The sequence below is a fragment of the Calliopsis andreniformis genome, chromosome 4 (genome assembly GCF_051401765.1).
Source record: "Calliopsis andreniformis isolate RMS-2024a chromosome 4, iyCalAndr_principal, whole genome shotgun sequence".
Lineage (NCBI taxonomy): Eukaryota > Metazoa > Arthropoda > Insecta > Hymenoptera > Andrenidae > Calliopsis > Calliopsis andreniformis.
This window is the reverse complement of record NC_135065.1, coordinates 13846557-13857315: the sequence shown is the minus strand read 5'-3', so window position 1 is coordinate 13857315 and position 10759 is coordinate 13846557. Positions and strand designations below refer to the sequence as shown.

Here is a 10759-nt window from a genome sequence, read left to right as displayed (position 1 = left end):
TCTTTTTCATCCCGGCAACAGCACGTGACTCTCAATTCCGTTTTAGAAAAGCGCGGGAAAATATAAATTCAAAATGAAGTAACGGTCTAGACAATTTTTAATCATTGATACATCGAAGAAAACTATATCTTTGCGCGAAATAATGCAATACATTTATAACATAACGTGAGAAAAGTAAAAGGTAAATATAGAAAATAAAATGCACTTTATTTCCTTATTGCATCTTATGTTTCTACATTGCAAGTGTCATTTGACTTAATTAATATTTATGTACCTTACAACGGTACGTAAATTTAAAAAATCAAACAATGTTTATAAAACTGCATTAAGCAGAACTACCTCTTTTTTTAATTTCTCTTTTACAATATTCCTTTTACTTATTTCAATATAAACATGTACTTCATATAATATATAAATCTTCGTCTACTCGATTTTATTTTCAATGCATGTATATACATGTATTATTATTATTATTATTTTACCACATGTATAATATACAATCTAAATGTGCAAAAGCTTTTCAGGGAAACAATAAAACGGAAATCCGTGAATTAAAAATGTATAAATATAATAGAAGATTCCCTGTATTTTAATATCAGTGCGTTTTCAAGACACATAGAAACCTGGTGCTCTAATACTACTATTGAAAACAATAGCTGTATTTAGTATTTTCTGTTCTCCCAACATAAAAACTGTTCAGACTCGATATATTCTACATAGTCACATTAATAGTATAAGAATATCACAAACTTGGATAGCAATGAAATAACAATAATTATATATGAATTTTAACGTGTTCCATTAACACGTTTTTGTCGTTAAAGTCTTCTCCACAAATACCACAGACCAATTCTTCCCCATCATCGCTTTCGTTTTGATGATAATGAACAACTTGTATTACAGCTGTTTGAGATGTTCCCTCTTGAATTAATGAGTCTTGCCCAACTTCATTATGATCCTTAACAATTTCATTTTGCCTGGTTGATTGATGAGTTACCATATCCATAGGCAAATCACTGTTATTCATTTGTGCAATTTGACTGGAAAAATTGTCATGGCCTTGAGGATTTGGTAGCGTCAAAACCGGTAATGATTCGTTTTGTTTTGATATTAAGTGTAAAGTATTATTTTGCTTTGATGTCTGTATTAAATGCATAGTAGTTACTTCATTATGATTAGTAACAGAATGAACATGTACATTTCCTTCCTGTTGAGTATGCACTATGTGACTTGTATTATTCTGCTTATCCATAGCAATCATATTTAACGAATCTCTGTGACTATGATTTGTTTGTGAAATGTGCACATTCTCATCTTGTTTTTCATCAACTATCAATTGTACATTATCAGGCTTAAGCTCGGATATTGCTATATACTCTTGATTACGTTTTTCCGTAGTGACTACAAGAAAAGTATTATTTTGTTTTTCATTTAATATTTGTTGATCTTCCGATTTTTCTGCTTCTGTAATAGACAAAAGTGCTTCAGTCTGTTCCGTTTTGGAAATCATATGATTTCCAGCTGCCTGTTTTTCTTGCAAACTAGTATTTAGAGATGCTTTCGATTTCTTTTTAGCTGGCTTAGGTTTTGGTGCATTGTTATTAGTTTTAGCTTTTGCTTCTGCTATCATTTGGTCAGAATGTTTAACAATGTGTGCGCATAACTCATCGCGATCTTGGTTTAAAGCACCGCATATGGGGCACGAAAAAGGAGGTCCAGTTACTTCTGTTTCGTTCTTCCCCGCTGCGTGAACCCATCGAACGTGTTCACGTAAAACAACTTTTTGATTAAATGCTCTTGAACACAAAGGGCAAACATGAGGTCTTTCTCCTGTGTGAATACGTTCATGTTTTCTTAAAGTTCCACCGTCTCTAAATGCTTTCCAACAAAATTTGCAGCCATATGGTCTCTCTCCCGTATGAGTACGATGATGTATTAAATATCCTTGTCTAGACGAAAATGTTTTAGAACATGTATCACAATGAAAATGAGCAGGACTTCCAGCATGAGTTCTGCCATGTTCCCAAAGTCCCTGACGAGATACAAAACTCTTGCCACATTCTGTACAAGTGAATGGAGAATCACCAGGATGTGCTGATAATCTATGTTCATCTAATTGATTTTGCTTCTCAAATTGTGACCCACATACCTCGCAAGAATGTGTTTTCTTTCTGTGAATCCACTGATGTCTGAACATTTTTTGTTTAGTTGCAAATTTTTTACCACATTCAGAACATGCATGTTTACCCCATTTATTGTTAGGTGTACCTTGTTCTATATTATTCTGCATCATCTTTTTTGCACAAGTTGTTTGATGAGTAGCTAAATGATTCCTATCTTGAAACTGTTTATCACAATATTCACATTCAATCGGTGCACTCCAATTTGAATGAATTTTTTCATGAGAGGATAAGGCTGTTGCACGAGAAAAACTAACTCCACACTGTTTACAGGTATGTGGTTTTGTATCATTTGTTTCAATTTCTACATAATGCCTCCTATTTTCACTATTATATGATAAAGTTTCCACTTTTACCATTGTATCAGTATTATTAAATGAATTTAATGAGATATTATATTGCTGATTGACTTGATTACTTATATTATTTTGCTGAGTATATTCAAATTGTGTAACTTCTCCATTTGGCATTACAGTAAATTCATGAAGAGTGTCCATCTTATCTTGTGGATTAGATATTGCATTAACTGTTGACTGTTCATTGTGAAAATTGTAAGATGGAACTGTCCACTGCACTGTATCATAATTTTGTACTGCTGCTACAGATGATGATGGCACCTGATTATTCTGTGATTCGGTTATATCCTCTGGCCATTTTTTAAATGTCTCTTCAGACTGTGATACATTATTACTCTGTGACTGCATAATGGCACGACCAGCAACATATGTGTGAATTTTCATATGATTAGATAAACTAGAAGGCCTCTGAAAATCTGCTCCACATACAGTACATTTATGAAGTCTAATACCTTGGTGTACTTGTACTTCATGACATCTCAAGCTATTCTTTGAACGAAATAAGTTGCCACATGTTCTACAAGCATAAGGACGACCCACTTGATGGCAAACCATATGATTATTTAAATCCATTTTCCTTTCAAATCTTTCCCCACAAGTCAAACAGGATAGTTTAGAAGCATTACAAGTATCATGATGCTTCTCCATTTCTGCTTGTGTAAAAAAAGTTGCACAATTAGGACAAGATATTTTTTTATCTTCAAAACAAGGATACATTCCACCAAGTTGCCGGAGGGCCTCCACAGCCATAGATTCATCATCACCAGATGTATATTGCTGTTGTTCTTCTTGCTTAATGTATATAGGATATACAACACGATTTTCACCTTCCTCATCAGAATGCTCTGCTAAAATTTCAACAGCAACTTGTGCCTCTGTTATACCAGAATTAACATCTGTTACAGATACTTCCGTAAGTCCTTCTTGAAGAACACATTCATCAACAGGTTCACATATCTCTTCATGAGATATGATATTATCCTGTATACCATCATGTATTCCAGACAAAGGGAATGTAACATATTGCTCATTTTCGTGGGTTTCCATCGTGTAGTATAGTTTTTATTAAAACACTAACGGATAATATCAAGTGGAACCTTTTGAAACCTAGTTTCACCTCATGTTAAGTTAGGTCCTGTCATCACTGATAAGCAACCGGTACTTATCGACGTGTATATACACATTATAAATGATCGTTTTCTTTACATATTTCTAATTTATTCGTAATGATTATTTCTAAAAAATATAAGAAGTAAATGTTACTACTCCCTTACACTTGAATTCAGTACGGCCTACAGTTGACTCTTATCTTCATTGACCAATGAAAGTACGTATGCTAAAATTTTACGATCAAGTTACTCGCGTAAAAGCATACCCATGAGATTGCTCTGCCGTACCGTGGTTTAATCGTTATACAAATTTCTATAAATGCACCATTGAAACGGTGGTGCAACAAGGTTATTTGTACAAGATTACTGCAAATTGTGCGCCACCTGAAGTTGTCGGTGTTCTTTGCGCAATATCACAGCCGATCTAACAAGTTAAAATTTCGATACTTCGAAGATAATGGTTAATTTAGCCTCGCAATAATTATCAATTATTAATTACCTTCGCTGGATTGTCATTTAATAAGTTACCTGATAATTATAAGTGCACTTAACTCTTCTCGATCACTTTTCATGTTCAAATTTTTCATAAATGCGTGTGTGTATACATGCAGGTGGCACATAAGTATAATTTTTTTATCTTATATATTTTCCCGCCAAATCTTTCTCAAACTAATAACACTTTTACTTGATAGTAAAAAAGACTATAATACTAAAAAGATTCGTTCTTTTATTCAATAACTTTTTCAAGGCTAATTACCGCATAGATAGATTAATAATATAGAAGTTTTACAATCATAATTTTTAAAGTGATAGAATATGCATGAACAATGTACATGTACTTTTAATGTTCATAATTATCCATTAATATTGGAATTAGAGCTTTTTATATTCAACAAAAGTAATTCCAACAATCTTAAAAGACTAGGATAATTTCGAAAAACGTTTTTCATATAGTACTATTAATTACCATTAATTTATATAGTACAGTAAAGTACCATTGACAAACTTAGTAAACTTGATTTGTGGGTATGGACTTCCTAACAATGCACTGAAATCGTTACAACATACTAGACAAGTGTGAACAATAGATCTATCGAATAATTTTGAGTTAGAATATAAGACTGGATCCATTTGGAATCAATAGAATTTTTCTAAGCTGTTGAAGAGGAACAGTGTTAATGCCTTTTAATTCATGACATACAATTTCTTTATTTTAATTTTTAATTATACATATCAAGGAAACTGGTGTTGTTATTTATTTCTGGCGTTAGAATTCCAAATATGACACTAAGAATTTTTAAGCTAATCATATTGTTTGAGGGACAAGCATCATCTTCCACTTGTACTGGACAAATGTATAATCATTGACCCAACAAGTTTATCAAAGATCCTGAAATCTTGGCTTTATACAATTCGTTCATAAACCATTCAGGTATACTATTAAGAAATGCATCATTTAGAACAAATTTTGGTTCATTGAGTATGTTGTGTATCCGAATATTTTCTTCTTTTTTTCTACAGCATTTTGTTTAAAATTCTTTTGACTATAGATTTCTGGTATGTATTTCAAATGTTTTATATCTACATCAAATTTAAAAATTTCATTTACAAAGGGTGTAATCATTTGAGATACACGTTCAATAATAAATTTGGCGAACGACAAAGAAACAGTTTCACCATGTAACTCTGTAATAACAAGTTACTAAATTGTCAGCCTTTTATTGCTACATGTATAAAAAAAAATATTTCGTAAAAAAATATAATAAAATATTTTCATTAAAATGTTTATATTAAAGCTCTTTTAGTGCTCACAGTATATGTAATTATTTTAATGGATTGGCCACATTTTTCATTCCTATAAATCTGTTGTATATTTTCCTCATGTTATTTATAATTTTGCTGAAAAGAAAAACATGACAGGTTTCATTAAAAGAAATTATTTATCTATATATACATGCATTCTAACTGTAAGCATATAAATATATTATTCCATATAAATTATATACAGTATTAAACATTAAGTGTTAAAAATATGTATTTTAATTTTAAGAATTTGACTAAACTAGACTAAAAGCTATTAAAGTATTTAGAATATTATACAGTTATTACTTGTTCCAGAATAATTCTTGATTTTTTGTTTATGTACGATTGCTTTATCCCTTTCGTCCCATAGCGTTAATCCATCACAAGCACAAATCTGTTTTGTATTTTCAAATAAACCAGATGAACGAGCAATAACTCCACAGGCTAATCTATGCAAATATAAAATAAATATGAAAGATTGCAAGTCAATGTAGTCATTAGATTATTTATGTGTAAGTACTACAAACTTTACCTGTTTCCACTATTTCCATTTATTTTAGATTCTAGATTGTCACCTTTTCCCAAATCATCTGGCTTTTCAGTAATGACTAAAGATCTTCCAATAATGTCAGGTATATTTATGAGTTTATCTACTTTTCTGAAAGTAGCCCTACCAAAATTATCTACAGTTATATTTCCAAGATCACCAATATGCTGTAATTAAAGAAAATCCTTTTTATTTATAAAATAGTTCAATAGATTTTTTAAAATATAAATTATCATACTTACTCGTTTAAATATTTCATCTTCAGGTCCACCATGTACACTATTATTTGGATTGAAATGTTCTCCAACACTAAAAAAAAAAACATGAAACATAAAAGATGACAAGAAATAAATACAGAAATTGCAAATAAATATATCCTTACCTATCACAGCCTCTAGAAATATCCCCACATTCATGTATGTGCATACCGTGTTTTCCTGGATTTAATCCATCAATTGTGCCATCTATAATGCATCCATCAGGAGTCTGTGCAAACCTTATTACACCCATTATGTTTTCGTTTATACTATAGCCTGAAGTTCCTCCTAACATTGCAACAGCACTGGAATTATCTATAATACATAGAATTATACAATTATATATTATTAAAAACATTATTACAAATATTTATTTTCTATACCTCCATATCCTTTCAAAATAGCTTTCTTTCCAGTCTGCTCGATTTTTTCTTGAATCACAGAATACGGTAAACTGGTTTCGACTACGACATTTCCTTTTTCCAGTGATATATCAACATTTTTAATACCACTAATATCAGTCAATTTATTGCGTACAGTATCGACACATTTTTGACAAGTCATGTTTACCGCAAATTCAATCTGAAATAAAAATAAGGATTACAATTTGTTTCTACACTTTTTCACTCGTTACAATAATGTTTACCTTTGCTGAAGTCATTCTGTTGTCCTTGTATTTTGTTTTACTTTGAATAAATCTTCTCTAATTGCAAAATAGATTTAATCTGTTAATAATTTTAAGGTTACGTTTGCCATAATTCTATAAAATTGCAGAAGCTTCGAGCGTTTGAACCGGTCCGAATGTCATTAACCACTGACCTGTATACAACGAATACGGTATGGCTTAACACTTACACCTCTTGAACTGCTCCATCTTTAAGAATAAACCACATGCACCACCTAAGTGGAGTTAGTGATACTAAAGTTTTCTGATGTATCGACGAAGTATAGATTAGATCTTTTATTTTTATGTGATTTCTGTTATATGATTTACAATACCGACTTTGTAAAACACAATTATTTTTTGAAATTTGATAAAAAGTAAAAAGCTCCCAAATTCTTTAAACAATAAATACTGATTAAATATTATTTATATTAGTATTTACGAAACAAACAGTGATTTTATATGAGCCACGTTTAGTCGTCATAAGTTCGAAGTTCAAATTGCAAATCATGGAACTTCACGAAATAAAACTTAGGAATGAAATTTTTTAGTACATTACACTGAACTGGATCATATTTTCAGTTTTTTACTGATGTGTCGTCGCTTATATTTTGCCACGAATAGTTCGCGCATTTGCCACACGGTACGCTCTTTTCCCAAGCTTTCTATTTTAGAAATGGACAGGCTACCATCTCTTATTTGTAAAACTAGAAATTTTGCAAAGCGATCATATTAGCGGCGATTCGCTATATATTTAGAATTTTCTTTAAAGAAAGAGCGTTGCAATTAAAAGGTATCAGCGAGTTTTTAACTTTCTCAACAAGTCTTTAATTTTATTCAGTTAGTTCATTTTTTCCTGGACGATTAAAGTTATGGGTGCAGTAATGTGGACAACCGATACTGTGACGAAATCTTTGAGTTTCAAATGTGTACAGTAATTCAAAGAAAGAAACCATTAACTTACGCATTGCATTCAAAGGATTTATAAAATAGAAGTAAATAACGTATATTGTGAATATTTAAGAATTACTAAACTGCCTAAAAAACATGTCTGTGACCTTTGCCCAACGCGGTAGGCCGCCACCGAATCCTGCCCAAATACAAAAGGTATCGAATAATACGTACTACTATTAATATTATATTATTTATTTTTACGTATATCCATAGGGTGATATTCGATAAAATGATACTACTTAGAAAGTGTAACTTTAATGTTAGCAATCATTTTTAAGAAAAATGTTACACAAATAGGTAAATTATTTAATAATATGACAAATAAATTTGTGCAGATGCTTGATGAAAATAGTCAACTTATACAAACAATACAGGAATACCAGAATAAAGGAAAACCACAAGAATGTATACAGTAAGTTTCATACACATGTTTGAACACCTTTGAATTCAAGCTACTCAGAAACCATCTGTGGCTATTGTAAATGTATTTATCATGCAATTTCAGATATCAACAGATGTTACATCGTAACTTAGTATATTTGGCATCAATTGCTGATGCAAATCAAAATATACAAGCATTATTACCAGTAAGATATACTTTCTATGATTTAAAGCATAATATATAGGCTAATAATGTAAGAGTAAGATATCAGTACCTTTCTTTCTGTGATTAGCCTCCGCAAGGAATTCCTAATGGTCCCCAACATGGCATGATGAATCCACAAGGCCTTCCAAATGCTCCTGCTGGATCTGCTGGTCCTGTGGGAGAAATGCCTCCAAACAATCAGCCAGCATTACCTATGTCGAATTTTAATCAAGGACAGCCAATGTCACAGGGTGGATATCGTGGTCCTGTAATGCCTGGACAAGGACCAGCTATAAATAGTATGTTACATTTTATATTACATATGCTCTAGACGAAAATTTTTCACATCAACATTTATATTTTCAAAGGACCACCTACTGCACCTGGACCTCAGCAATATAGAGGACCTCAAGGTTATCCCCAGCAACCTTCACAACAAGGGTATCCTACTCAATACAACAATCAAAGTCCTGGTTCCAATTATCAAGGGCCACAAGGATCAGCATACACTCCAGGACAACCAAATCAATACGGACCACCAAATACTTCTCAGCAACAAGGATATAACGCTTCGACGCAACCAAATTATGGTCCTCCGACAACCGTAAATAGTTATGGTCCTCAACCAGGTGGATATCCACCACCAGGAAGCACTCAACCTCCCACGGGATATGGTCCACCACCACCAAATCAGCAAGGTTATCCTCCTACTAATCCATCACAACAGAACTTTCCATCGAGTAATCAACAGCAACAACCGGGACAGTATGGTAGTCCTAGCCCACAACCAAATTACCAGCAACCGCCATCCCAGGCCCCGCCTCAAAATGCATATGGAGGCGGTCAGCCTGGAAATTATCCCCCTCCTTCTTCTCAAACCTACGCGAATAATGTCCCACCTCAGAATTATCCAACTCCTCCTACATCTAGCGCAGCTCAACCTCCACAACCAGGATCTCAACAGAACACTGGTCCTCAACCTAATTATGGTAATCAGCCAAGCCCTGGTCCTGGTGCAACACAGTATGGTCCAGCTTCCACGTCTCCTCCATTTAGTACCGCTTCTGCAAGCGGAGTTAACACTTATGCTCAAAGCAGTCAACCAACAAGTACGCCTTCTGCTTCGACTCAGACGTACCCACCAAGTAGCGGACCACCACCTACGTCACAGGGCGGAAATTACGCTCCATCGGTACCTGCTCCATCCGGATATCCTGTTCATCAAACGCCACATCCAACATCGCATCCCCCTCACCAACCACCTCATCAATCTCCCCATCAACCACCCCACGCTCCTCATCAATCTTCTCATCAGTCAACTCATCAACCACCTGCGCATCAACCACCACATCAGCCTCAACAATCTCAACAGCAATCTCAGACACCACCCCAATCGCAACAGCAACAGTCCCAAAGTCCGGCTCCGAGTGGATTCCAGCCACCATCAGGACCACCACAAGGTCCTGCACCACCTCCAGGTCCACAACCACAACCTGGTTATGGACCAGCTACTACACAGACGTACGTGCCGCCAACACCAGGTGGACAACCACAGGTATTAGCTTAGAAATGAAAACTAATTGCTATAGAATGTACATAATATGCAGAATATTATCGATAATGGGTAAATTGTAAATTTCAGGTATACACTCCTCATCCACCTCAAAGCGGACAACATTATGGACATCCTCAGTACCCTCCTCAAAGTTATCCACCGCCACCAGCAGGCCAAGGATATCCTCAATATCCGCCACGACCACCTGGTGGTCACATGCCTCCTCCACCTGGGCCTCAGGGCCCTCCTCCACCAAACCAGTATGGTGGTTACGGATATCAACCACCTCCGCAATAGAAGAGTGTATTAATGTAAATTCGCATATAGTATTCACTCTGATTAAGTGGTTTAATTGCAAATTTTTGAACGAATGGTATACAAAGTTTTAATTTAATTCTTAATAGCATATCGTCCAGTGTTACATAACAAGGCAAATAATAGAGAATTCTATATATAAATAAGGAAAGGTGCTGCTGAAACATCATTATACTTACGAACGGAATTGTTCATTATTTTTATATATATATAAAATATATATATATATAATAATTCGTGTTTTCTTTTGAATAATAAAAAATATACGAATTGAATTATAATAAATATATAAATTATATGTCATGTATGTTTTAATAAGATGAAAAACTTCAAACAGTAAACATTAAGGATTTCATTTTCTCAAGTGTATTAGCATTTATCAGAAAATTAAGCATTGGAATATTATTTACTTCATTGTAATTTCAATTTCATC

General features: G+C 33.6%; 3 protein-coding genes across 6 annotated transcripts; 1 reads left to right on the top strand and 2 right to left on the bottom strand.

The window, feature by feature from the left end:
• Window positions 1-188: 188 nt before the first annotated feature.
• On the bottom strand, window positions 189-3976 carry LOC143177960 (uncharacterized). The gene has a single exon (XM_076376311.1). The coding sequence runs from the start codon at window positions 3581-3583 to the stop codon at window positions 776-778; it is 2808 nt and encodes a 935-aa protein (XP_076232426.1). The 5' UTR covers window positions 3584-3976; the 3' UTR covers window positions 189-775.
• An 852-nt stretch (window positions 3977-4828) lies between these two features.
• Window positions 4829-7071, bottom strand: Ccs (copper chaperone for superoxide dismutase). 3 transcript variants are annotated; one of them, XR_013001687.1, is made up of 7 exons: window positions 6899-7071; window positions 6636-6834; window positions 6378-6567; window positions 6238-6304; window positions 5981-6162; window positions 5755-5892; window positions 4829-5544 (listed from the first exon to the last, which is right to left on the bottom strand). XR_013001687.1 is itself a non-coding variant. In XM_076376317.1 (6 exons), exons 1-6 carry the CDS (start codon window positions 6911-6913, stop codon window positions 5732-5734), a joined length of 819 nt encoding a protein of 272 aa, XP_076232432.1. In that variant the 5' UTR covers window positions 6914-7071; the 3' UTR covers window positions 5597-5731. The 3 variants fall into 3 exon arrangements, 2 of the variants coding, with proteins under 2 accessions (XP_076232432.1, XP_076232433.1); XM_076376317.1 differs by lacking the exon at window positions 4829-5544 and having other exon boundaries at window positions 5597-5897; XM_076376318.1 differs by lacking the exon at window positions 4829-5544 and having other exon boundaries at window positions 5597-5892.
• Window positions 7072-7529: 458 nt separating this feature from the next.
• On the top strand, window positions 7530-10570 carry LOC143177962 (uncharacterized). 2 transcript variants are annotated; one of them, XM_076376314.1, is made up of 7 exons: window positions 7530-7559; window positions 7758-8023; window positions 8206-8282; window positions 8376-8457; window positions 8545-8755; window positions 8825-10011; window positions 10099-10570. In XM_076376314.1, the coding sequence occupies exons 2-7, from the start codon at window positions 7964-7966 to the stop codon at window positions 10306-10308; spliced, it is 1827 nt and encodes a 608-aa protein (XP_076232429.1). In that variant the 5' UTR covers window positions 7530-7559; window positions 7758-7963; the 3' UTR covers window positions 10309-10570. The 2 variants fall into 2 exon arrangements, with proteins under 2 accessions (XP_076232429.1, XP_076232430.1); XM_076376315.1 differs by lacking the exons at window positions 7530-7559; window positions 8376-8457 and having other exon boundaries at window positions 7966-8023.
• The last annotated feature ends 189 nt before the right edge of the window (window positions 10571-10759 follow it).